This window comes from Nannospalax galili, unplaced genomic scaffold, assembly GCF_000622305.1.
Source record: "Nannospalax galili isolate Female #2095 unplaced genomic scaffold, S.galili_v1.0 scaffold282, whole genome shotgun sequence".
Taxonomy (NCBI): domain Eukaryota; kingdom Metazoa; phylum Chordata; class Mammalia; order Rodentia; family Spalacidae; genus Nannospalax; species Nannospalax galili.
The window spans coordinates 102,855-130,539 of NW_008347693.1; the positions used below are offsets into that span (position 1 = coordinate 102,855).

The 27,685-nt window shown below is 49.5% G+C and overlaps 1 protein-coding gene across 9 annotated transcripts in view; it reads left to right on the forward strand.

The window, feature by feature from the left end:
- The first annotated feature begins 7,993 nt into the window (after positions 1-7,993).
- Positions 7,994-27,685, forward strand: part of Hspa12b (heat shock protein family A (Hsp70) member 12B) — a 26,501-nt gene continuing 6,809 nt past the window's right edge. For 2 of the 9 annotated variants that reach the window (XR_003851310.1, XR_003851311.1), the window contains exons 1-12: positions 16,099-16,152; positions 17,954-18,051; positions 19,014-19,138; positions 20,556-20,742; positions 21,273-21,377; positions 21,656-21,772; positions 23,295-23,469; positions 24,182-24,268; positions 24,629-24,733; positions 24,839-25,097; positions 25,528-25,631; positions 26,136-27,026. Coding sequence is in view for 7 of the 9 variants with exons in the window: in XM_008844325.3 (XP_008842547.1) it covers positions 16,110-16,152; positions 17,954-18,051; positions 19,014-19,138; positions 20,556-20,742; positions 21,273-21,377; positions 21,656-21,772; positions 23,295-23,469; positions 24,182-24,268; positions 24,629-24,733; positions 24,839-25,097; positions 25,528-25,631; positions 26,136-26,803 (2,073 nt within the window). In the remaining 2 variants the exon portion in view is untranslated. Of the gene's footprint in view, positions 8,152-8,341; positions 8,460-13,336; positions 13,377-16,092; positions 16,299-17,953; positions 18,052-19,013; positions 19,139-20,555; positions 20,743-21,272; positions 21,378-21,655; positions 21,773-23,294; positions 23,470-24,181; positions 24,269-24,628; positions 24,734-24,838; positions 25,098-25,527; positions 25,632-26,135; positions 27,680-27,685 lie in introns of those variants that run through there. The other 7 variants (XM_008844325.3, XM_029568921.1, XM_017800926.2 and 4 more) reach the window with 7 other exon arrangements.

Sequence of the window (27,685 nt, forward strand, 5' to 3'; positions counted from 1 at the left end):
CTTGAGCTCCTTCTTCCCCTTTACTCCCAGAGTTCCTTGAATAACCTTCCCTCCTCCCTTACCAGTTAAATAACCCCTTTTCCCCATTTCCCCCTTGGTAGCACCTACCTCCTACTATCCCCCTCTCTTGGGCTCTTTCTTCCCCTTTACCTCCATGGTTCCTTTCCATTTTCCTGGTTCCTGCAGTTACATCAGGATATATACTCACATATAAGGATTTGGTGCTAAGATCCACAAATGAGAGAGAACATATGTTGCTTGTTTTTCTGAGTCTGTGTTACTTCACTTAGTATAACAGTTTCTAGTTCCATCCATTTACAAACAAATTTCATGATTTCGTCTTTCTTTACTGCTGAGTAGAACTCCATTGTGTGTTTCTGTTTCTTAGCAGGGTAGCTTGTATGTCTCCATAAGCTTCCCTCTTAAGACTGCCTTCATGTGTCCCAAAAATTTTAGTAAGTTTTTTCTCACTTTCACTCAATTTGTGGAATTTAAATTTTTCTTTCTTAATATATTCAGTGACCAAATTATCATTCAGTAGTGTGTTGTTTTGTCTCCATGAGTTTGTGTACTTTCTTTTTAAAAATTTTTTTTTTCAATTTTATGTGTATGTGTGTATTGCCTGCATGTAGGTAAGTGCACCCATGTCATACAATGCCCGCAGAGGTCAGAAGAGGCTGCTGGATCCCCTGGGAGTGGAGTTACAAACAGTTGTTAGCTGCCACGTGGGTGCTGGGATTTGAACCTGGGTCTTCTGCAAGAACAACCAGTGTTTTAACCACTGAACCATCTCTGCAGCCCTGAGTTTGTATACTTTCTAGACTTCCTCTTTCTGTTGATATCTAGGGTTATTCCATTGCGGTCAGATTGAATACAATATGTTGTTTCAGTTCTTCTATATTTGTTGAGACCTTTCTGTGTCCTAATAAGTGGTCAATTTTGGAGAAATTTCCATGGGCTGCTGAAAAGAATGTGCATTCTTTAGTGTTTGGGTGGAATGTTCTATAAATGTCTGTTAGGTCCATTTGATTTATTACATCATTTAAGTCCAATGATTCTCTTTAATTTTCATTTGGATGACTTATCTACTTGTGAGAATAGGATATTGAAGTCATCCACTATCATTGTGCTGGGATTAATCTGTGGTTTTAGATCTAGTAGTATTTATTTTGTGAAATTGAATGTACCTTTGTATTTTGTGAAATTGAATGTACATTTGTGGGTAAATGTTTGAATTGGTTGCTTTAATGAGTATGAAGTGACCACACTTATCTCTTCTGGCTAGTTTTGGTTTGAAGTCTATTTTGCTTAATATTAGAAGAGCTATGCCTGCTGTTGTTTCTTGGCTATGTTTGCTTGAAGTATTTTTTTCCATCCTTTTACCCTAAAGTTGTATCTGCTGTTAATGATACAATATGTTACTTGAAGACAGCAAAAAGATGACTCCTGTTTTCTAATCCAACCTGCTAGTCTTTCTTTTTGTCAGGGAGTGAGACTATTAATATTAATTGTGTATGAGCATTGCCTGCATGTGCAAAAGTGCACCCATGTCATGCAGTACCCATGGAGGCCAGAAGAGGGTGTCAGATTCCCTGGAACTAGAGTTACAGGTGGTTGTTAACCTCCATGTGGGCTCTGGGAACCAAATCCAGGTCCTCTCCAAGGGTAGTCGGTTCTCTTAACTGCTGAGACATCTTGCCAGGCCTGTGCTGGATAGCTTTAGTGTCAACTTGACACACCTGGGTTGAGGGAGCCTCAATTGGGGAATTTCCTCTATTGGACTGGCCTGTGGCCATGTCTGAGGGGCATCTTCTTGATGAGTGATGTGGGAGGGCCCAGCCCACTGTGGGTGGTGCCATCCATTGGCAGGTGGGCCTGTGTTGCATAAGAAAGCAGGCTGAGCAGGGGCCAGGGGAGCAAGCCAGTAAGCAGCATTCCTCCATGGCCTATGCTCTAGCTCCTGCTTCCAGGTTCCTGCCCTGAGTTCCTACCTTGGGCTCTTGGATGAACTGTGACCCAGGTATGTAAGCTAAATAAATCCTTTCCTCCCCAAATTGATAATGGTCAGAGTGCTTTGTCACAGCAGTGGAGAAACAGACTAGGACAAGGCCCTAATAGTAATATTGATAGATATGTATTTATTCCTGTCATTTTGATGATTTTTGTGGTGTGTTCTTAGATCTCTTTTGATAAACTGTCCTGGTAATGTTACAATTAAAATTCCAGAAGCCAAGTATGGAAGCATATGCTTGCAATACTAGCACTTGGGAGGTAAAGGCAAGAGGATCTGGAGTTCAAGGTTATCCTCTGCTATGCATTGTTTGAAACCAGCCTGAGCTATGTAAGACCCTGTCTCAACAAAGCAAAACTATACAAAACAGACATCTAGGGGTTAGCAAGATGGCTCAAGGGGTTAAGGCACTTGCCACTGAATTTAAAAACTTGAATACACAGCCGGGCGTGGTGGCACATGCCTTTAGTCCCAGCACTTGAGAGGCAGAGGCAGGTGGATCGTTGTGAGTTCAAGGCCAGCCTGGTCTACATAGTGAGTTCCAAGCCAGCTGGGGCTACAGAGAGACCCTGTCTCAAAAAGACCTAAAAAAAAAAAGAACTTGAATTTAATCCCTGGGATCCACATGGTAGAAGGAGAGTAGTGACTCCTGCATTTCCATATGTGTGCTATAACACATACATGTGTACATGTACATATACACACAAATAAATAAACGAATAAACAAAAAACAAATGAAGGTAAAAAGACTTAAAATCTAGAAATACATTAGGGCCAGCATAAGGATACTGACCTAGGACTCTGTCCCCTTGCACAACACTGCTCTGCTACCAGTGTGCCATTCAAACCCACAGTCCAAAATAAGGGGTTAATGCTCCAGGCACCCCACCAAGATTCCTAGTTTTGACGAAGGATCCTACATGTCAAAGAACACATCTTATTTACATCTCATTAGCCAGATTTAGTCACAGGGCCACAACCAGCATCAAGGAAAACAGGCACATTCTCTCTCCCTTCCTCTCCCACTTTTTTATTTTAAAAACATTTTATGTGCATGAGTGTATTGTCTACATGTATGGATGTAGGTGCACCTGAGTCATGCAATGCCTGAGGAAGTCAAAAGGGGGCATCAGATCCCCTGGAACTGGAGTTAGAAACTGTTGTTAACCATCATGTGGGTACTGGGAATTGCATCTAGATCCTCTGCAGGAGCAGCCAGTGCTCTTAACCACTGAGATATCTCTCTAGCCCCTTTCACTTTAAAAAAAAAAAAAAATTCTACTTATTTATTTATTTATTATTTATTTATTTTTGGGCTTTTTGAGACAGGGTCTCCCTGTAGCCCCAGCTGTCCTATATAGACCAGGCTGGCCTTGAACTCACAGAGATCCACCTGCCTCTGCCTCCCGAGTGCTGGGATTAAAGGCGTGCACCACCATGCCCGGCCTAGTTTTATTTTTATGTGTCTGAATATAATATCTGCATGTAGGTTGGTGCACCGGTGTCATGCAGTGCCCACGGAGGTCGGAACAGGGCATCAGATTCCCTGGAACTGGAGTTATGGCTGGTTGTCAGCAGCCATGTGGGTATCGAATCTGGGTCCTCTGCAAGAGCAGGCAGTGTTCTTAACCACTGAGCCATCTCTCCAGCCCATCTCTCTCACTTTTGGGGTGGGGATGCAGAAGATGGGGCTCTCACTGTGTAGCCCAAATTGGCCTCAAACGCACAACCCTTCTGCCTCCACTTCCCAAGTGTTGAGATTACAGGAGTGCATCACCACACTCACAGAAATACATTATTTATGAGAAGTGACTCTGCATGACAGAAAAGGAAATTTCTACCGTTAAGAAAGTAAGAGTAGGGGCTGGAGAGATGACTCGGTGGTTGAAAGAGTACTTGCTGCTCTTGTCGAGGTCCCGAATTCAGTTCCCAGCACCCACATTGGGCAGCTCACAACCACCTGTAATTCCAGCTTGAAGGGAATCCAGCATCCTCTTTTTGTCTCCTTGGGCACCCACACACATGTGGCACACATACACATGAAGAAAAATAAAATAAATCTTTTTTAAGAAGAAAACTAGATATTGGAGCAAAGGCTACAGGTTTCCCACTTCACGTGGCTGAGGCAAAAATTCCATCTTCCCTGGTATTTCCTCTTCGCTTCATCTTGCTTCTTTTTTGCGCCAATTCCCCAAGGGACAAACCTGTGGGGCAGCAGCTGACAAGGGAAGGTCGACTCCAGGATGAATGAGCAAACCACAACGAAGCCAAACTCCGGAGGTCGGGATTAGAAATTAAAGACCCCAGACAGAAGACAGTGAAGCAGGGGCTGGAGAGATGACTCAGCAGTTAAGAGCTCAAGCTGCTCTTGAAGAGGATCTGGGTTCAATTCCCAGCACCTACACAGTGGTTAACAACCATCTGTAACTCCAGTTCCAGGGGAACTGTTGCCCTCTTATGACCTCCGCAGGCACTGATGACACAAGTACATTTACATCCATGTAGGCAGTACATTCATTCACATAAAATAATAAAAAATAAATAAAACCAGGCATGGTGGCACATACCTTTAATCCCAGCACTTGGGAGGCAGAGGCAGGCGGATCTCTGTGAGATCGAGGCCAGCCTGGTCTACATAGTGAGTTCCAGGTCAGCTGGGGCTACAGGGAGACCCTGTCTCAAAAACACCAAAAATAAATAAAAATTAATAAATAAAATACTTTTTTTAAAAAGAAGACAGTGAAGCCCAAGTGGGGTCAGGAGTTTCTGGGCAAAAGACCAAAATGTCTGCAGGGTGGGACATTGATTCCATGCTGACTCCATTTTCCATGCCTTTGCATGCAGTCTCTTCCACCTGAGGTGCCCTTCCACTTCTCCATAGGGTCAGCTCTCAGTCATCCTTCAGGGCTCAGTCACCTCCTCCAAGACCTCTGATGTCTGCAAGGGAGCTCTCACACGTCTCTGAAAGGAAGGGCTGCAAATGGAAAGCCTCACAGCAGGTTCTTGGAGGTGGGGTTGGTTCTGGAGAGTTGGGTGCCAACTCGAATAGGGAACAGGCTCAGCTGTTCATGAAAGAAGCACCGACTACCAACAGAGCCACCAAGGATAGCCTAAGTCCCTGGCCACCAGACTCCCATGCAGCAGGAAGGGGCTGGGTCTCCCATGCTCCCATTTCCAGTGAGGAAAATGATGCTGCCTAAGGCATGAGGCCACAGGCCACAAAGAGGAAGTCCATCTGGGCGGCCCAGCAGGCAGAGTAATTCCTGGAAGGAAGCTCACACCTAAGGAATCTGGTAGTGGAGCGCTGTTGACTGTCTGTCCCAGGAATTGCTTAACACCAGTACACAGAACCTGAAAGCAGCAAGGATGGACCACCAGCAGAGCAGCCTGTCTTCTGAACTAGGAGGGGCAGCACCATCACCAGCCCCCCTGTCCTGTGGCTCAGGCAAAAGAAGGGCTCAGAGAGAGGCAGCCTGTAGGGTCTGCACCTGGCTGACTCATTGTTTCTCACAGCTTCGTGGTCTATACAGTGAAATGAAAAGACTATTGTCATGCATGTGGGGAGGGCAACTGGAGTGCCCAGGTACCAGCTCACCATGAGGTCCAGTGGGCAGGTTCCACTGGTAAAAGAAGCCTTCCTTGCCGTGTGTGTGTGTGTGTGTGTGTGTGTGTGTGTGTGTGTGTGTGTCTTGAGCTCGGGTATGCATTCTCTAGTCTTTGGGACAGAGCTAGCTAGCAGCCAGGTTTGGGCAGGTGGGTGAGGCATAACTGCCAAGTTCTCTTTACAGACCCTTAGCACACACAGGCTTATGTAGCAGGATGGCATGTTGTAAATATTAACTTCACCTTCTGCTCAACCGCTACCCTCTGCTCTGCCATGTCATGGGAACCAGGAGAAGGGAGCTCTGCTTCTGCCTTCCAAACCCAAAGATTCTTCTTGAAGCCCATCTGGTGCCTGGGGCAGAGATTCTGAGCAGACAGCACCCACAATAATGTATAAGGGCCGGATTTCTTCAGGCCTGAAAGTGGGGTGAATGCTAGTAAGCAGGTCAGAACCAAGGCTAGCCTAGGTGGAGCAAAGGTTTGAAAGCTCAGAAGGTAGGCTGAGCCTGAATGGCAGGAGAGGGGTTTGGAGACTGGGATGGTAAGGGGAATTCAGGACATAAGCCAAGGGCAATTCATGCCTTGGATTATTCCAGTTTCCTATGGGTTTGGCAGCGCCACAGAGAGTGCTAGACTGATGAAATGATGAGCCCGATTTGCATGTTTGATAATCCCCCAGATATATTCTGGAGATGGAAGGGAGGGGCAGAGGTGGGAAAAAGAGTATCTCCAGGTGGGAGAGTTTGGGAGAGGGATGGTAGGAGACTCCAAGAAGAGGCCCAGAGAAGGGAGAGGCTGCACTTGGAGAGGACACAGTCAGAGGCCTACCCAAGGGGAAGCAGGAAGCCCCTAGGTCAGTGGGTGGGCCCATGACAGCACAGAGGAGAACAAGGGGGGAGACAGGAGAGGCCACCTAGGTGAAGGATAGGGGCTCTGCAGGACCCTTGTCCATGCCCACTGGGTTCCAAACTTCCTATGGCGGCTAAATCAAACTTCTGCTAACATGGATCAAGGAGGCACTGGATCACTTGCTGTCCTCTCTGTAGACTGGAAGCTGCCCAAGGGTGGGGACTCTGACATCAGACTCATGAGACCTGAAGCAAATATGGAGGGGCAGTTGCAAGTAGAGGGGTGCCCTCAGGTCATCACTTGTGCTGGGGGGGGGGGACAGCTGAGACATGATAGGACTGGGGCCAGAATGGGGGAAAATGGATGAGTTGGGGGTGGGGGAGATAAACAAGAAGCAGGCATGTGTGAGGGTTGGACCCTTTAGTCCTCCCTTGGCTTGTTTCAGCCTTGAATGAGATTCAAGCTTGCCGGCCCAGGCCTGGTCAAAGAATCTTGTCTCACACACCCTAACAAAAATACACACAGGCACAAACTAGTGAGCAAGGCAGACCACTGACTGGATACCTTGCTGGTACCCCCCAACCCTTTCCTCCTTAGGAAGGTCCCCTGAGACAGTGGATCTTACCATAAGGCCAACAAACCTAGGGAAAGGTAGCATTTTATCTGGGCAAAGTAGGGGAGGCAAAGCAGTACAGGAGGAAAACCGGCCTTGCTAAGATGCCGGGCGGCAGGACGCAAACAAGGTTCCTCATTTTGTTTGTTGGAGTCAGGCAAGGAGTCACAACGAGACGCGATCTAGAAGCAGCTAGAGCTTTGTAGGGCACATGGAGCAGAGGCAAAGGGACCTAGACCCTGCCAGGTCCCAGGGATGCCGCTTAGGGCAACTCAGCTGCTGAGGAAGTTTCACAGCAGACCCGCCGGGCAGTCAGGTCTCCCTCAGCAAGTTTCCTGACCTGGAGGCCATGTCCTGACATCCCCAAGGGAGCCTGGGTTGAGACCAGAAGACTATGAGCCCCATTTGGAAAGTTGAGGGCTTTTCACCTTTAAGGCAGGATGGGTGGTCCTGCCAGGCCTGGGGTGCCATCCTGGAGGCCCAGGGTTTGCCTTCAGCCTTGATTCCATCTGACTATTGGGGACCTGGCTAGAGAAAGTGTAGAGAAACGCGTGGGCAGAAGTGGTTCCACATGAAGAAACTGGAGGGGTCTGGTCCAAGGTCTCCCTCAGCCCGCAGGGTATAGGCTCTGGGACTTAGCATTTACTGCCCAGAGCCTAGCCCCAAGGTGGGCTGCTGGGGAGGCGGGGACCGCAGGAGGCCCTCGAGGGTCTGGGATTACTCCTCCCGCCTCCTCCCCAGTTGCCTTCTCCCATCCCATCCCCCGCCCCCGGGCTACCCTCGTAGTCGGGAGGGCGGGCCAGGCTGGCGATCAGGCGCAGGGAGGGGTCCAGAACGCGGCCGGCCTGATCCCCTCCGCGGAGCCCCGTGCAGGCAGGCCCCGCCCAGACCGCACATCTGGGCGGCGAATGCAGCCATCCGGCCTGGGAGAGGGGGTGGCGCGCGGGGCTTGGCGCAAGCCAGAGCTGCGGGCAGCAGCGGCCTTGGCGCACGTCGAGGGCTCTGGCTGGCATTGTTGCCAGCTGTGAGCTAGCATCCAGGAGGCCGAGCGGGCGGTGCTGTCCGAAGGGCGGAGGTGAGTTGGGGCAGGGGCTCCTGGGCTCCCAAGGGGAGCGGAGGGAACGCAGAGATTGGTACCAGGCTGTTGGCTGAGAGCCCACAAAGGACTCCCAGGCGGGTGGGAGTAGATCTGCGAGCTCCTTGAGGCCGCGGGGCTGCGGGCGGGCAGAGGCAACTGCCGCAAACCACCGACTCCTACCTACCAGGGGCTGTGGGACCTCACCAAAGGCTTCGTCTGGAGCCCTGTGCCTGGGAGCTGGCAGGACTGCTGTGGACTGGGGCCTCCAGAAAACCGGTTTTGGGGATTTGCTGTCTAGGCCAGAGGTGAGATTAGACACTGAATGTGTGTGTTGGGGGGGGGGGCTGTGGTCTGAGGATATGAGAGTGACTGGGTGGCTAGAATGGGGACCTCAGGTTTCTTTCAATGAGACCAGTGTGGGGACCCAGGTTGGGTGGGGTCTGGGCTCTCATATGGGTGGAGGAGCTGTCTGTAGGGTAAGCCTGTGGGGGGTGGGGGTGGGAGAGGGCAGGGAGGGAACTCTTATCCAGACTGCTGTTGAGCAGATGGATCTAGGAGCCATGGAAGGTGAAGAACTTTAAGGGAGAGAGTAGGCAGGGAAGGGAGAGCTTTAGCCTCTGTGGGATTGAGGTTGTTTGTGAACTGGCTGTTCCCATGAAGAGCACCCAGAGGGGTGGGACATGTGTGGAAAGCAAAGCTGAGGGCAGAGTGGGGCCACCAGAGGCCACTTCCATCACTCTTGGCCCAGCACAGGAGGGAGTAGCCTCCTCACTCCACAGCCTTCTCCTAGTCCCCTCTCCATGGGATCATCTCCCCCAGAAACAGGTTGGAGATGTCTTTGGGTACCGTTTTTTATCTGACCCGTGGACCTTGGCTGGTTGGCCCAGACTGGGACTTGGAAGAAATGCCTGTGGCATCACTTATCCTGCTGACAGTCCTGTTCCAATAAAGGACTGGACTGGCAGGGTGCTAAGCAGGCAGCACTGGTTAGGAGAGGCAGGGTCCCAGGGAAGATGGGATCTGTTAATATCTGAGTGTACTCGTTCTTATGGGAGTCATATAGAATCCCAAAAGCCAGCCATATCACACATCTGCAGGGCTCTGAAGAGTATAGGTGTCCAGCCTAAACACCCCACCCCAGGAAAAGGTCCTTGGAGAGTTCTGTCCACCAAGCAAAAAAATCCTGGGCTATTGTGAGACCCTGGGAAGTCCTCACTTGGCTACACCCTGTCCTAGTCTCCAGTGACTGACAGTCCATACTTATTAGATGGCAGTCAGGGCCATAGATAAGGTGAATTGGAAGATCAGAGGTCAAGAGTTGGCAGTCAGTCCGTAGGCCGAGTTAAAGGTCTATCTACAAGTAGAGTGGTGGTCAGGTTGGGACCTGGATTTAGTATGCATTTGCCACTAGGAAATGGAGTTACTTCCTGTGTAACCCAAACTGTCCCATCCCATTTCTCTCATAGACATCACCAGCCTGGAATTAGAAGTTCCCAGGGAGTGGGTGGATTCTACCCAGACCAAGCCAGGTCCTAAGCCCCATGATCAGCATTCTCCTTGAATATTTTCTTTAATTCATATACATTAAATGTATATGAGACCTTTGGGAAAGTCTCAAAGACATACGGAGCATGTGTGTATCCTTGCACAGCTGCTTTCCCCTTTACCTCCACTCCCAGGAATCTGTGGAGACCCCCTTGTCACAATTTGATTTGGTTCCTACCTCCTTCTCAAAGAACTTGGAATCAGTATAATGAATTCTCAGTAAGACCCAAAACTAACAAGTGAAATCCACATAGTGAAGGAAAGAGCATCACCTACATATGCCCAGCACCCTGCCTTTACGAAGACCTTCCATAAGAATGTGGTCCTCACAACCCCAGTGTCACCCATTGTATAGTGAAGGGCACTGAAGTACAGAGAGGTGACACACATCAGATGCCATAATAGGCCTTGGCACCCTGAGACCCCAGTGTATCTTGCATTCAGGAGACAAAGAGCTTCAGGGAGTTGGGGAAGTATAGGTGTCTACTTGTGACATGGAATTCAGCCTTATAGTGACAACTCCATCTTTTTTTCTTGGCAGTTCTAGGCTGTTTTTCCTCCAGGTCTAATAGACTTGGCCCAGAAAATCCATTCATTCAACAAAGTGGTTCTCAGCACTTAGCCCAGAGCCTGTTACAAAGAATGTCTAATATATATTGCTGAAGAGTTGTGGCTTGGATCCAGTGGCATGTTGGTAAAAACAATTGACTCTCTGAGAGGAAGAAAAGCCTGATTTGTAATCTTTGCCAATTTCTGTGGTATAAATACACTTAGCCATAGCTGCTCACAAGCTAAGTGCACTGTGTCAGTGGATGTAGAATTAGGAAAGGGGCTGGGTATGGTGGTGCATGCCTTTAATCACTGCACTTAGGAGGCAGAGACAGGCAGATCTCTGTGAATTCAAGACCACCCTGGTCTATATAGTGAGTTCCAGGCCAACTGGGGCTACAGGGAGACCCTGTCTCAAAAAAAAGACCAAAGGAAAAAAGAATTAAGAAAGGAGACATTGTCAGTTCTGGAGAGCTTTGGTATCAAGCTCTAGCATACTGCTCTTCCTCTCAGCTGCGCTTTTGTCCCTGACTCCTGAGGTTCTTACAGACCCTCACCGTTTGCTTTGACTTTCTCAGCATCATCCCATAGCTACAGCCAGCCCCTATCCTTCCCCTGATTCTGATCTCTGGGGCAGCCACCTGTGTCCCTCTACTGATACAGGGGGAAGCAAGTCTGCATGTGTCTGGGAATCTCCGTGGTGCTGGCCACACAAGAGTACCTGGACATACATGAGTATATGAGAATGTGACTATCCATGATGGGCCTGGGTATGTTCGGACAGCATGTGAGCAAGGGAGTGTACTTTTTGTGTTGGGTGTGCCGCTGCCCAGCTCTGTGTCTATTAGCAAAACTTCCTGATCAGGCTACAAAGAGGTACAACCTCTACCTTTGTTTAAAGGAGCCGCCAGGCCCATAGATAAAGACAATAGCAATTCATGTTCTGCAGACTGCTGAGCAGCTTGAACATGGCTCAGCCTTTAAGGGGAATCTGAATTACCTCCTTAAAATGCGAGTTCTGCTTCAGCAGGTCAAGGATGGGGCCTGAGGTTTGCATTTGTACAAATTCCTGAGTAACGCAGTGATACCAGCACTGCTGGGCCTGAGGCCACACTTTGAATATTAAAACTTAATGATTTGGAGGAGTTTGCTTAAAGCCTGGACCCCAGGACCTCACAGGTACACACTTAAATACCTCCTATCTTAGGAACCAAAATAAATAACCTTGGGCTGAATAAATAACCTTGGGCTCATTAAATAACCTTGGACTGGCAGGTAAAAGCACTTGCCATGCTAGCCTGACAACTTGAATTTGATCCCTGGAACCCACATAAAGATGAAAGGAAAGAACCTACTCCCCAAAATTGTCTTCTGACCTCCAGAAGACATACATGCACCCACATTCATATACATACACATGAAAAAAAATTTTAATTTATTTGAAAATAAATATAATGGGGCTGGAGAGATAGCTCAGCAGTTAAGACCATTGGCTACTCTTGCGGAGGACCCAGGTTTGTTTTCCAGAGTCCACACGGCAGCTAACAACTGTCTGTAGCTCCAGCTCCAATGGGTCTAATGCCCTCTTCTCACTTCTGCAGGTATTGCAGGACACAGGTGCACTTACATCCACACACGTAAAGTAAAACACATTCACACATATAAAGTGAAAATAATAAATAAAATATTTAAAAAAATAAAAATAGCCACGCATGGTGGCACACACCTTTAATCCCAGCACTCGGGAGGCAGAGGCAGGTGGATCTCTGTGAGTTCGAGGCCAGCCTGGTCTACTCCACTGTGAGGCCCAGGCCAGGTGGTGCTACAGGGAGATCCTGTCTCAAAAAGACAGAGGAGAGAGAGAGAGAGAGAGAGAGAGAGAGAAAGAGAAAATAATCTCCCTCCAGGTACTGTCCTCATACCCGTTCTTCTCAGCCAAGCCGCCTGTTCTCTCATCTCTTGCTCAGTCTTACTTGAGCTTATCTGCCTTGGGCCGCTAGGACAAGTGTTTGTCATGTTGTCTAAGGACTTCTTAAAAGCATCTAGCTTCACCCACTTCTCTTGCTGTTTTTCATGGAACCAAAGGAGGGTCCCTGGCCAGCCCACTGCTGCCTGGCCAGCCTTTAAGTGTCGTTTCTCCTCCCTTCCTTCCTGTCCTTGCTCCTGCCAAGCCTTCCATGACAACGACCCTCTAATGTGCAGTTCCTACTCCGATTTCTCCCTGATCTCCAGGTTTGATATCTGACTACTAGATATGTCCCCTTAGTTTAAAACTGTACCCAAACTCTGCCCCGTCCTGCTGCCAGGCTGCCCTATCTGCAGTTTTCCACCTCACCACCTCCTAGTTTTAGGCAGATATCACCTTCATGTCTTCTCCCTAACACAGAATGGGTCTGATCAGCTCTGTGGATTTTAACTACTGTGTCTGCAGTGTCTGCACTCGTGTCTCAAGGCTCATAGCCCACCATCATCTATAGTCTGGAGAGCCATAACAGTCTAGCCGAGTTCCCGCATCCATGTTTCCCTGTAGCAACCCATTCTCTCATGCAGCCTTAGACAACATCTCAAAGAACAAACCAAATTGAGCTCCACCTCTACTCTACTTCAAACTCTTTAAGATTTTCTGTTGCCCTTCATATAAAATCAGATCTAAAGGCCCAGCCCAGACCTTCTCTTTCACACTGCTGTCACCTTCACACATGCCCTTAGTATTGTTTGCATTCTCAAAATTACTTTCATGATTGTCTAAATATGATCATCTTCCTGACCAGGCTGAGTCCCCAAGACAGGGACAGATCACAGCTTCTTAACCCATAGGAAATGACCCCATATGAGTTCATGTGATTGAATAGGTAGGCCTCAAAAAATTGGCAACAATAAGTTTTCTGAATGTGCAACAATCAAACTTACTAGTAATTCAAATGCTTAATGAATCTGAAATGCCAACGAAAGCCTGAAGCAAAAAGCTGCCTGAAATATCTCAGGTTAGACTCCAGACTGATGCATGCTATGAACTACAGTGTTTACTGTATGTACACAAAATTGTGCGACTCTTATATGAAATCTTAATAAACTGGTTTGATTACAGAACACAGACTTTTAACATTTTACCATCATTCCTTTTTCATGTAAGTATCTTTGCATTGCATTGTGTTTGAGTGTTTTTAAATAATATTTTATTTTTTTATGTGTATGAATGCATGCATTTAAGTATACCCATGTTGGGCAGTGCCCGAGGAGGTCAGAAGAGGGCACCCAGATCCCCTGGAACTGGAGTGAAGGACAGTTGTTAGCTGCCATGGGGGTGCTGGGACCTGAACCCCAGTCCTCTGCAAGAGCAGCTGGTGCTCTTGACAGCTGAGCCATCTCTCCAGCCCCCTAGAGTATTGTTTTTTAAGAATGTTTGATTTTAAAGATTGCTGTTTGAGTTACCGACTTGAGTTTCATTTTAAAAAAATAGCTGAGCCGAGCATGGCACAAAATGTACAGAAGTATGTTTAGGATCATTTCAGAAACTGTTGGAAATTCTGTCCCAATCTCAAGTCAAAATTCATTTTTGTTTCTTGGTTTTTTTGTTTTTGTTTTGTTTTTAAGACACAGTTTCCCTGTAGCCCCAGCTGGCCAGATCCATCTACCTCTGCCTCCTGGGTGATGGAATTAAAGGCATGTGCCACCAGGCCCTTCGAAAAGTGGATTCTGATAGGGAATTTATGTCAGTCATAAAGCATCAAAGGCACTTCAGGGAAAGGGATTTGGAGGCACACAGATGAAAGTATAGCTCAGACTAGCTCAGACTAATACATGCTCAGACAACTTTTGTGTAGGCAGAATATTTAAGGTAATTGGAAAAGACTGATAATAAGAGATAAGCAGAACCTGTACTTTGATGTTCCATTTACTCATGCTGTGTGATTTTTTGGGGGGGTGGGGTGGGTCGGTGGGGAGACATGAACAAATGTTTATTCACTCCAAAAGAGAACTGATATTAGATCCAAGTCTAGCTTAATGTTGCAATGAGTCTATTAGCAATACTCACAGGAGCATGGATGGCTGAAAGGAAGCTGCATCACTGCAAAACTCACCCTAGCATGGGTGATAACTCACAAAAGCTGCATCCCTGGAGCTCCCTGAATAATGTGCAAATAGCCCGGCAGGTGAAGAGCTTCCTCAGTGTGGGAATTGTTAATGCCTGTATATGGTGGTTTTGAAGGAGAATGTCCCCCATAGGCTCCAAGTATTTGGGCATTTTGTCCCTAGTCAGAGGCTCTGTTCTGGGAGGTCTTAGAAGGTTTGGCCATGTTGGAGGAAGCATGTCACTGTGGGTGGGCTTAGAGAGTTCTTAAGCCTTGAGTGATCTCCAGTTACTCTCTTGTTTCCTGTGCCTGCTTGAAGATATGAACGCTTAGATATGAACGCTTAGCTCTGCTCTTTCTCCAGCTACCTCTGCTACCATGCCTCCCCACCCTGATGGATTCTTGCCCCTTGGATCCGTAAGCTCAAATAAATTCTTCCTTCTATAAGTTGCTTTCATCAGTGTTTCTATCACAGCAACAAAAAGTAACTACCCCCTAGAGTATTGTTTTTTAAGAATGTTTGATTTTAAAGATTGCTGTTTGAGTTACCGACTTGAGTTTCATTTTAAAAAAATAGCTGAGCCGAGCATGGCACAAAATGTACAGAAGTATGTTTAGGATCATTTCAGAAACTGTTGGAAATTCTGTCCCAATCTCAAGTCAAAATTCATTTTTGTTTCTTGGTTTTTTTGTTTTTGTTTTGTTTTTAAGACACAGTTTCCCTGTAGCCCCAGCTGGCCAGATCCATCTACCTCTGCCTCCTGGGTGATGGAATTAAAGGCATGTGCCACCAGGCCCAGCGATTAGTTTTTGTTTTTGAGACAGGGTCTTTTTTTTTTAATTTTATGTATATGAGTGTATAGCCTGCATGTATATGAGTGCACCCATGTCTTGCTGTGCCTCGGAGGTCAGAAGAGGGTGTCGGAGTCCCCTGGAACTAGAAGTAAGGATGGCTGTTAGCTGCCATGTAGGTGCTGGGAATTGGACCCAGGTCCTCTGCAAGAGCAGTCAGTGCTCTTAACCACTGAGCCATATCTCCAGCCCCTTGAGACAGGGTCTTGTGTAGACCAGGCTAACCTCTAACTTGATATGTAGCAGAGATTGACCTTGAACTCTTGATCCCCCTGCCTCTACCTCCTAAATACTGAGATTAAAGACATGAGCCACCGTGCTATGCTAAAATTTAATTCTTTATGTAAAAAGAAACAAGCACATCCACCTCATTAGTATGAAAATTTTCTTCCATTTTTAGTAAGTGATAAAATGGTATGTAGATCAAAGAATTATTTTTAAAATTTCTTTACGACACTATGAGTAAAATATTTTATTTGTATGCCTATTTTATATGCCTATACGCCCTGCATTATATAAAATTATCTTAGGCAAGACAGGATGAATGGATGAAATGGAGTCTTGAGTGGAAAAAGTTTAAGAATCCTGCTGAGATGTCCCTCAACACCTAGCACAAAGTGGGGGCCAGAAAACATTGAAGAGGGTCCTGAATCCTACAAAGCAAAGCCCCTTTTGAGCAAGCTGGGCTTGTGGAGACTGAACTTTATATGAGATGAAAGAATGTGCTTAGACATAACAGAATTGTGATATTTTTCAATGTGTAAAAACATCTTTATCTCTAAGAGAAACAGAGTGAAGAGTACAACATGAGGTCTGGGATTCGCTTCAAATGATTCTGGACAAAAGTAGCATGAATAAACATTCAGTGAAGGAGCACAGAACAAGTAAACCTTATTTGTTTGTCTGTTCTTATTGACAGCTACAGGGTCTGCAAGGATGCTGGCTGTCCCGGAGATGGGCCTGCAAGGGCTGTATATCAGTAAGACCTCTGCACTACCTACCTGTCAACTACCCCACTTGACTGGGCATGGAGACCACTGTCCTACTGCCCACATGTGCCTCTCCCAGCAGGAGTTCTTGAGAGCCATTCTATAAATGTGTGCTTGTATGTACACAGGACTGCAGGTCTCTGTGTGTGCGTGTGTGTGTGTGTGTGTGTGTATACACATGCAGAAATGGTCTGTATACACAAAGCATATCTGTTCAAAGTCCTCTGTGTATGTGTGTGTACATGCTTGCATATGGGGAGGGTCTTTGTGCACAGGATTAGGCATGTGCTCTGTGCAAATGTGTGTGTGAGAGACCCTGTGTAAGTATGCATATGGATTCCTGTGCACAGGACCTATGCTGGGTGAGTGGTCTGCAGGTGGGCATTTGTGCACTGAACTCTGGACGTCTAGCCTCATCTGAGTATAGGCTCTGGACTCTGTAGGGGTGGGAGGCCAGCAGGCAGGAGGGACACTCCTCAGGAAGTCCATTCACAAAGACCTAGTGGGCTGGGCCCTTCCTTCCTGCCTCCCTTCCCAGACTCAAGCCACAGCAACTGGGCTTCTCACACTGGAGCTGGTGGCAGGGCCCAGCCTGTGCAGGCTGTTCAAGGAAGGGAAGCCTGGAATGTAGTTACCCTGTTCCTGTTCCTTTGGTACCCAGACTGCAGCTTTACTCAAGCACTTCCTAAAATCCCCTTCATTTCCAGCCCCTCACGTACATTCCTGGGTTATCACAGAGCCAGCAAGAGCTGGGCCCTGTTAAGGGTCACTCAGTCTGGCTACGGCTGAGGGAGCAGACTGCCCAGTGTGCAGCTAGACAGACCCGCTGATTTGTCCATGGATTTTCATGCTAGATACCACTCTAATTTTCTGGCCAGCCTCCCTGGCCCCATCCATTGGTCTCAGTGCTACCCCGCCAATGACCCTTAGCAAACCTCAGTGTGATAGTGGCTATTGACTTTGGTATCACTTTTGGGTGTCCAGCTAGGATGTACCTCCCATCCCATGAGTATCTGATCCTTCAAGCCAAGAAGAAGCCACCTTCTGGGGGCTGCTCTGCTTCCTCCCCTAAAGTTCAGCCCAGCCCTGGTTCTTCAGAAAAGTCTCAGTGGGCCTTCTGCCCCTCAAATGCTAGCCGGGGTATGTATGTATGTATAACACATGTTGGAGCAGGTGATCAGAATTCCTGGTGCTGTGGACATCCCAGGCTTAAAGCTGGGCTGGAGTTAGGTGTTGCCTTTCCCTTCCAAGCAGCCAACTGGACCTGTCTATAGTCTTTGTGTGGGGTGGGCTCCCTTAATTCCTGATTAGAACCATGTGGCCCAACTTGAAAGCAGAGAGAGGCAGCCTACCTCTGGGCCAGGTGCCACACCTACCTCTGGGTCACGTGCCACATCTCCTAGCCACTTGCATCTGCAGTCTCCTCAGCCCCACTTCAGGAGCTCATCTGCCCATTGCTCCTGCCATTCCATCTTTAGACTCCTGTCTCTCCACTACACAATGCGTCTCTGCTTCCTGTGTCCCCTACTGTGTGTGTAAAGGGGCCTGGGGAGTCAGTACTGAGGTGATACACGTAGGTCACCCTCCAGGGAAAAGGTTTCTTCTGACTAATCCAGGCAGGCCTGACCCTGCCTTATGCATGTCCTTCTTACCTCCTCCAGTCTCCCTTCTCCAGCAAATGGTCCTTTGCTTCAGCAAAACTCAGTGAAAACAGATAGAGAACCTACTGTACCAGGCTTGGGCTCCTGCTACCCTGATTATGCCATGGAACCTGCCCTCTTTTCTCTGTAGGCTCTAGCCCAGAGAGGTCCCCAGTGCCCAGCCCACCCGGCACACCAAGAACCCAGGAGAGCTGTGGTATTGCCCCCCTCACACCTTCACAGTCTCCCGTAAGCCCTGATCAATGATTTGGGTGGTAGGTGGCCTGGGTGGTATGGAGGAGGGTGGTACCTGACAGAACAGTGGCAGGGGCTGGGCTGGAGGAAGTTTTCAGGGGCATGCTACCAGGTCTCCTACCTATGTACATGATAGTCACATGCCCCTGTGGCTGTGGACTGTAAGGGTGACAATTCTGAGAAACCAAGTTCCAGGTAACTCACTCCCCCATCTCTGTGGCAGGATGTCTCCCAGGAACCACTATGGCGGACCTGCTTCAGCAGCCATGTGATTTTTCTAAGTCCTCAGAGTACTGGGGACTTCCAGAGTAGCTACTGCTCCTGCTATCCACAGCACCACTGTAACCTAAGTCAATATCTGGGAGAAATATATTAACAGATACTTATATCTTCTAGAAATACAGGAAACAAGTTTCCAGTGCATAGTCTCCCCTTCCCAGTCTTCCTAACAGGACTGTATGAATCTTGTTGTAGTCATCCAACTTGAGGGTCCCTCTTGTTCTTAGGGAGCCCAGGCCTAGCCTGGGAAAGGAGGGACACTGCACATACACAGGGCCTCTACTCTTACACAAAATCAGTATCTGGTTTGTGTCACAAAAAGCAAGAGGTAAAATACACACAGGTCCATGTGTTAGAAAGCAGCCCAGAAAAGCAAAATTACTCCCAGCTGGACCACAGGCCAGTGGCAGGCTATGAAAATGGTGTGAGAGGGGAGTGGGCTGAGACAGTCTGGGCAGAAGATAGGCAAACTGGAAGCTTGAAAGGAGGCATTTCAGCCCCAAAATTCCAGGGCTACAGAGAAATTGGCATGTTCAGGTCTCAGCCTAGACTTTGGGAGGGGAGGGGAAGCCATGAAGGTAGATCAGTGAGGTGGGACAAAGCTTCTCTGGGTCACACCCAGTGAAGGGGAGGGATTCCTGTTAGCTGCTTGCTGACCCTAGGTCTTGGACTTGCAGAAGCCAGAGGCCCGAGCCCCTCAACAGGCCTCCTTCTCTGTGGTAGTGGCCATTGACTTCGGCACCACATCCAGTGGCTATGCCTTCAGCTTTGCTAGTGACCCTGAGGCCATCCACATGATGAGGTGAGGAAGGGCAGCTGGGCTGGGAGGGGGGTCCTCAAACCCTGGTATGGGCCTAGTCTTAGAAAGAAATAGTCATTAAGACATGGGGTCTTCTCAAAGCCCCTTCCATTCCTACCTAAGCTGGAGAATGGATCTCAGGTCTGGGCTCCCAACCTCATCGGAGGATTCCTACCCTCTGCAAGAATGTTGGGTTTTATTAGTTTTTTGTTATTTGCAGTGCTGGGCATCAAACCCAGGGCCTAAAGCATGCTACATGGGTGCTCTTGGGCTTTATCTATTTTTTGCTTTTAATTTTTTTTTTTTTTGAAGCAGGGTCTCCCTGTAGTCCCAGCTGTCCTGGAACTCACTATGTAGAGCAGGCTGGCCTTGAACTCAGAGAGAGCCACCTGCCTCTGCCTCCCAAGTGCTTTTAATTTTTTTAAAAAATTTGTGTGTAGACACGCGTGGTAACGCACCCCTTTAATCCCAGCACTCGGGAGGCTAAGGCCAGGCTGGTCTATATAGTGAGTTCCAGGCCCTGTCTCCAAAAAAAAAAAAAATTGTGTATAATGTGTAGTATATGTGGAAGGCCAAAGGCTGGCAGGTGTCTTCCTCTGTCACTCTCTCTTTTTTTTTTTTTTTTTTTTTTTTTTTTTTTTTTTGATAGGGCCACTCACTGAACCCAGAGCTCACTGATTTGCTAGACTGGGTGGCCATCAAACTCCATAGTCTGCCTCCCCCATCCCCCTAGTGATGGAGTTATAAATACCACCATGCCCAGCCTAGGCTTAAAAATAAAACAGAAAGGAAAGGAGGGAGGGAGGGATGGTGAAAGAAAGTCATGAAAGACCTTGAATGAATGTGATCTTGGAAAACAACCTTGAGAAGTGCAAAGTGGCTGGCTCAGAGATTGCTTCTGTTAGAGCTCCAGAGAGACATCAGGACGCCACTGGATGATGATTTGCTGCTGCTTAAAATACAGAGGAGAGGTCAAGTGGGGCACTATCTGTAGGAACAGGAGCCTTTCACAGGGCCCCTTGGATAGGAGGATCCCATGGGAGCATTTATGAAGATACAGGTGGTGCCACTTGATCCTCACAAAACCCCTAAGAGGGGTTTACTATTATAGTCCCTTTTTTTGAGGGGGGACAGTGTTTGGTTGTTTGAGATACAGCCTTACTCTGTACCTAGGCTGGCCTAGAACTTGTTTGGTAGTCCACGCTGGCCTTGAACTCATGTCAGCCATCCCTCCTCAGCCTCCTGAGTGCTGGGATTACAGGTTGAGTTACTACTTCCAGCTCTATTCTCATTCTATAGATGGAAAGCCTGGAGCTCAGGGAACTTGTATCCTGCTCAAGGCCACACAGCTGCCCTCAGAGCCAGCACCCAATGGTAGGAAGGTTGCCCCTGACCCTACTGACTGCCTTTGTCTTCACAGGAAATGGGAGGGAGGGGACCCAGGCGTGGCCAACCAGAAGACCCCTACGTGTCTGCTGCTGACCCCAGAGGGTGCCTTTCACAGTTTTGGCTACACCGCTCGTGACTACTACCATGACCTAGACCCCGAGGAGGCACGGGAGTGGCTGTACTTTGAAAAGTTCAAGATGAAGATCCACAGTGCCACTGTGAGTCACTGTGACCAGGCTCCAGGCAGAGTGGCAGAGCTGGGATGGGAATGGGCAGGGTTAGTGAAGGGTAAGGCACAACTAAAAGACCAGAGGAATGGTCAGATAGAAGGACCAAGTCAGGCATGGTGATGCACACTTTTAATCTCAGCACTTGGGAGGCAGAGGCAGTCAGATCTCCGTGAAATCAAAGCCAGCCTGGTCTACATAGCAAGTTCCAGGTCAACTGAGGTTACAGGGAGACCCTGTCTCAAAAAGACCAAAAAAAAAAAAAAGAGGGGCCAAAGACCAAAGGGGTGGGATAATGAGGGGGACCGGAAGGTGGGCAAAGCTACTACCATTGGGCTTGATGTGAAGATGAGTTAGGGGAACAAGTGGTGAGACCTAGAAGATGGTCGGGGCTAGGGCAGAGCTAATATGAGACTGGCAAAAGAGGGAAAGTAACAGGAAATGGGATGATTGTAACAAAGAAGCGATCAGGAAATGGAACAGAGCTATGGCCTCCTGTGAAGCAGCTGTGTCTCTGCCAGGATCTCACCTTGAAGACCCAGCTAGAGGCGGTAAATGGAAAGAAGATGTTGGCCCTGGAAGTGTTTGCTCATGCCCTCCGCTTCTTCAAGGAGCATGCCCTTCAGGTGTGCTGCTACCCCATCCCCACTGACTAGGGCAGGGATGCCCAGGCCCTTCTATTCCCTTCTCTCCCCTCATCCCACCCCCTGTCCAACAGATGTGTGGTCACTGCCAGGCCACAGGTCATCTCCAGTTTCCTGTCCTCTGTCTGGTAGAACCTGCACTGGTCCAGCCAGGTGAAGGACAGACTTCTCCAACTCAGCTGGGAAGCCCTTACTTCCAGCTCCCAGAGAAGGCTGAAGATACTCCAAGCCAGCTTTACCCTCATTGTCCTCTCCTGCAGGAGCTGAGAGAGCAGAGCCCAATGACGCTTGAGAAAGACACTGTACGCTGGGTGTTGACAGTCCCTGCTATCTGGAAACAGCCAGCTAAGCAGTTCATGCGAGAGGCTGCCTACTTGGTGAGGATGTGCAAGTGGAGCTGAGTATCACTCTACTTGAGATGGCTCAGGGTTAGGGTCCCCCCTGCAACCTTAAGGACCACAAAATCATTGCACAGAGACCTCTAGCCTTCTCCAACTGGGGATTCTGGAGGGTTGTTGTCCCCAGGAGAGGGGATGGGTCTGCAAGGACAGGGGCAGATAGACAAGAGGCACAGGTCATTGTAGATGGTGTTTTGTCAAGTTCTTGAGAAGAGACCAAGATAGGGAGACTTGTATATGTGGTCTGTTGAAGATGAAGTCTCAGGAGGAAGGATGGAGGAATCAGGACAGGCAAGTGCTGAGCAATGATGTGGTCTTGCTGGGGTCTAGCTTCATCCCTGTTCTGCAGGGAGTTCCAGAGTCAGGATCATGGCACTGAGTTGACCACAGGAAGGCAAAGGTCCATATCTGTCTGCCATATCTTGGTAGAGTGGGAGGGGTACCTGTCCAAGTGAGTGGTTCCCACTCAGCTGGGGCAGTTGTCTGGAGCAGTAATAGCTGTGTACAAACAGCAACCAGTGCTCTCACTAGTGGGCAGAACCTAGAGCACCCACTCCGACCCCCATCACTACATACTGTCACATGCTCCCACTCCTGCCCCAGCCATTGTAGGTTCTTCACAAGAGAAAAAGGACCGTTTACCTAGGAAGGGAGATGATTCTAGAGATGTGCTTGTCTTCCTACCACAGAGATGCCCAAAGGTCCACAGAAAATGGTTCAGATATTACCCCCTTCAGTAGGGAAGGAGAGGCCTCACAGAGCTAAACTGGTTGCTTGGCTCTGCCCCTAGGGCCTAGGACACCCAGATGACAGCACTTTGGGTGCCTATGCTTATCCCTGGAAAGGGCTGAACTTAAACACAGTGAGCTTCCTGCAGGGATCAGATGTCCCCAGCCAGAAAAAAACATTCTTACCTATTTGCCTGCCCAGCTTCCTCCCACAGTTCCCTGCTGCCAGCTCAGGAAGGGCTGGCCCTGGCCAGGAAGCCTCCATTCCTACCTGTCTCCCCCTCCCTGGCCTGGGCAGAATCCAGGGAATCTAAACTACTTCCCAAAGACATCCCTTGCCCTGGAGCAGAAAACAGCTGATCTCAAGTGTTTCTCCCCCCACTGGTCTATCCCAGTGCCCAGAATTTCACTGTTTCCTTCCTGGTGTAGCAGATTCTCTGGGAACAAAGTTCTCCTGGGAGTGACACAACCTATAGCCATTATCTGACACCATTCCTTCCGACCCACTGCATCAGCCTCCTCTGTCCACAGCTAGCACTTGGTTGACTGACTCTGTACCCAGGGATGGGAACACTGACTCCTTGGCCATGGTCATGGCCCTCCTTAGCCTGATCTCAAGGTGGCTATGAGGCAGCTCCAACTGTATGTAGCATGAAGGAGCTTGACAGGTCTAACATAGGAGGAGTGCGCTGAGGGAACAAATAGGAGCACCCAGGCCCCAGAGTGCCAATCTTATGTGACAGTCTATGGTGCTGCCCATCACCTATCCCCAGGCTGGCCTGGTGTCTCGAGAAGATGCAGAAAAACTGCTCATCGCTTTGGAGCCTGAGGCTGCCTCTGTCTACTGCCGAAAGCTGCGCCTGCACCAGCTCATGGACCTGAGTTGCCGGACCCCTGGTGGTGGGCGCCTAGGTGAGCGCCGCTCCATTGACTCCAGCTTTCGGCATGGTAAGCTGCACCAGGGCTGCTGCCTAGTGCTGGGCTAGATGGCAGTTGCCCTTGGAACTGGAGACTGGAGGCATCGCTGTGTCCAGGATGAAGGAGAGGGGTTTACCATCCTGGAGCCCAATTGGAGAGTCAGGAACATCACTGATTGAGTTCATTCTGAGAGGGACACAGCCCACTTTGGGGGCAGGTACTCAGTGGGCATTAACAAGGGAACAAGTCTGACCTAGCATCCTCTTCAGAAGCTTTCCCTTAAACAGCCACTGCATCAACTGTTACATCAGCCCTACCTCAGCAGGCCAAAGCACTTCTGTCATATCAAGACATGGTCAACACTGGTCAGCTTAAGATCATTCTTCCAAATGTCATCTCTCAGGACAGCAGGAGGCCCCAAGACCTAAGCTTCCCTGGGACATTGAGAGGTGCCTCCTGTGCAGATCCTCCAAAGCCTCCTCAGCCTGATTGTACTGATTGTGCTTTAGTCTGATTCCTCCCGGGTCAAGGGAAAGTCCTGTGTCCAGAAACACCTCCCCTAGCTGCCTACAGTGTCTGGGGTTTGGGATCAGCATTGCTCCATGGGGTGGGCAGCAGTTTCAGGAACACTTGCTCTGGAAAGCCTTGGGAGGGACAGGATTGAATGGAAACTACTATCAAAGAAGAAAATTTCTGTGGTAGCTCCTTCTAACCTCACTTTCCTGCTGTGCCCCAACCCCAGCCCGGGAGCAGCTGAGAAGGTCTCGTCACAGCCGCACATTCCTGGTGGAGTCCGGTGTGGGAGAACTGTGGGCAGAAATGCAAGAAGGTGGAGAGCCATTTCTTGAATCCCACAGGAAACTGATGGGGGAAGGACATATTCATTAAGCTCAGCTCCTTCAGTCCACTGTACCTAACCCGGTGGTCCCCTCAGTCACCTCTACCCCATCCCACTCCCATATTCCTTCAAGAGATCCTCCCCTCATGTATAAAAAGGGTTGCAGTGCCTGGAACTATCTCTCCCACGCTCTGCACCCGTTTGATGGCCTGAAGTTAATGGCACCAGAAGTCCTTCGAGTACCCCCCAGCCCCACCACCACAGGGCTCGGTGACCTGGAAAGGGTGGGAGATGGTGGGGGCTGAAGGAGAGAGGCAGGTCCCGAGTGTTTACCTGTGCTGGCCCGTGCAGGAGACCGCTACGTGGTGGCAGACTGCGGGGGAGGCACTGTGGATCTGACGGTACACCAGCTGGAACAGCCCCATGGCACCCTCAAGGAGCTCTACAAGGCCTCGGGTGAGTACAGACCTTGCTACCCAGCGCGCAGGAGGTTCTCCGCCGCCCCCTGGCGGCCTATTGGACAATGACCCCCCCCCTCTGCGTCCCTTTGCCCGGCTGCAGGCGGCCCTTACGGCGCGGTGGGCGTGGACTTGGCCTTTGAGCAACTGCTTTGCCGCATATTCGGGGAGGACTTCATCGCCAAATTCAAAAGGCAACGACCAGCAGCCTGGGTGGATCTGACCATTGCCTTCGAGGCCCGCAAACGCACGGCAGGCCCGCACCGTGCAGGGGCGCTCAACATCTCGCTTCCGTTCTCTTTCATTGACTTCTACCGCAAACAGCGAGGTCACAATGTGGAGACGGCCTTACGCAGGAGCAGGTGTGCCCAGGGTCAGGACTCAGGCAGGGTTTGCTAATGCGGACTGCCTCTGCAAGGGAGGGTCGAGAGCCCCAGGGGGCAGAAAGTTGCCTGAACAGTTCCACACACCTACACCAATGCCAGTGTGGTGCAGGCCCACCGCGGTCAGGGATCCGCAGCCCAAACTGTATTTTCTCCCTGCCCACCCTGCTAGTCAAACACCAAAGCAAGAGCTCTTCTGAGATCCCACACGAGGCAGAGCAGACTGCAGAATGGGATTGAGGATAAGGGCAGGTGTTCGTTTACAGAAATGTGAACAGGCACAGCTGCTTTCTCCCTGTCGGGCATCCCAAACCAAACGCATGGGTAGGGGATGAGGCCCACAGACTAGAAACTGCAGCAAGTAGATGGGCTCTGACCTATTTATTGACTATGCCCCTTCACCACCTAGTGTGAACTTCGTGAAGTGGTCCTCACAGGGGATGCTCCGGATGTCCTGTGAGGCCATGAACGAGCTGTTTCAGCCCACAGTCAGTGGGATCATCCAGCACATAGGTGAGTGCCTAGATGCTCCATTCATCATCAGATTCAGATTAACATATGGCATGTAGATTAAAAGGAGACCGTTTATACTCCTGCCAAGCTAAAGAAACCCTGGTGCCTCCATTTCCCTATTTTGCAAGTGGGGTGATAGTACTTGGCTCTACCAAATACTATCACGGAGACTAAATGAGCTGATTAGTGTCTCGAGTAGGCACACTGTCATGCATAGTGTAAATATATGTCCTGATTTCCTCATCGTTCACAGGGTGGTGGTAGAGAAGGGGTAGGGTGTTGGGGGCCAGCGGGTCCAGTAAGAATTGTCAGGAATCTTCAGTGTAAGAATTCATTATTTTCTATTAAATGCCCTGAGAGGCATTTAGTTTAGTTGCCCTGAGAGGAGGGGGGAGGGTTGAAGTGCCAGTGAAATGATGGCCCCAGTGGCTTCCCCACACACTTCCCCTTCTTCCTCTTCTCTCCCCTTCCCCAACCCTCTCCCTGTTCTGTTCTGCATTGCAGAGACGCTGCTGGCAAGGCCTGAAGTTCAGGGCGTAAAGCTGCTGTTCCTAGTGGGCGGATTTGCGGAGTCAGCCGTGCTGCAGCAGGCAGTGCAGGAAGCACTGGGCACGCGCGGCCTGCGGGTCATCGTCCCGCATGATGTGGGCCTCACCATCCTCAAGGGAGCAGTGCTCTTTGGCCAGGCACCAGGTGTGGTGCGGGTGCGCCGCTCGCCACTCACTTATGGTGTGGGCGTGCTTAACCGTTTTGTGGCTGGTCACCACCCGCCAGAGAAACTGCTGGTTCGTGATGGGCGCCGCTGGTGCACAGATGTCTTCGAGCGTTTTGTGGTCGCCGAACAGTCAGTGGCCCTTGGAGAAGAGGTGCGGCGCAGCTACTGTCCTGCACGTCCGGGTCAGCGGCGCGTGCTCATCAATCTGTACTGCTGTGCCGCCGAAGATGCACGCTTCATCACCGACCCTGGCGTGCGGAAGTGTGGAGCCCTCAGTCTGGAGCTTGAACCCACCGAAGACTGCCCTGAAGGATGCCCTGGCAGCACTGGCACGTCCCCCGGTCGCCGTGAGATTCGTGCTGCCATGCAGTTTGGGGATACCGAGATAAAGGTCACTGCTGTGGATGTCAGCACCAATCGCTCTGTGCGGGCCGCCATCGACTTTCTTTCCAACTGAGGGCACACCTTGGGTCCCCATCTGGGACAGAGGAACGTGCTAGTTCCAGGGCAGTACCCCATTTTTCCCTACCTTGGAAGAAATGGGGTGAGGACATATGGGAAGACTGCCATTGGGATGGGGCCTTGGTCTGCCGATCACAATGCTGAAAGCCTCTCCCCCCACCCCCAGCCAAGAACACCAAGAGGCAAGGTGGTGAGAGACTTAAGAAGTTTGCTGGAAGGTGAGCTCAGCTTTGCAGGTGTGTGACCACAAAAACAGAATGCAACAGAGGACTAAACACTAGCTGGAAATGAAGGGTTGAAGAGAGAGGCCACACAAAGCAGGCTAAGGAGGAGCCACAGGAGGCAGGGCCTGAGTCTGAAGGTTCAGAGTTCTGACTGTTGAGCTCCAGCCATAGGAAGCAGGTAGAGCAACTTAGTGCAACGGGGAAATGATATGCAAATACTAAAGGGACAGGTGTAATAGCACCTTCCTGGATGTGTGACTGTTAAATTGTAGAAAGGGCAGTGGTTGGCAGCTGAGGAGGGCATGTTGTTACAGTGAAGGCAATTTGGACATGTGGCCATAGCATGCTCAGGGGACTCAAGGGAAGCCTATGAATAAGCCATCTGTCCACAGCCCAGCCATGGTCGGATAGCTGGAGAGCATTAAGGAGGACAGGGCTCACAGGAGGAGGGTCCAAGCTCTGCCACTGATGTGGTGTGCCATTAGGAAATCAATCAACCTGGGCCTCAGTTTCTCCAAGTGTGAAATGTTGGGCATCTCCTGCCAATTATGGCATTACCTGCCTGAGAACTCACCTAAAGGTGCAAATAAAGCATTTATGTTTAAGGAAAGCAACAGCCTTCTAATACCATCAGAGTAGGGGACCCCCCCCCC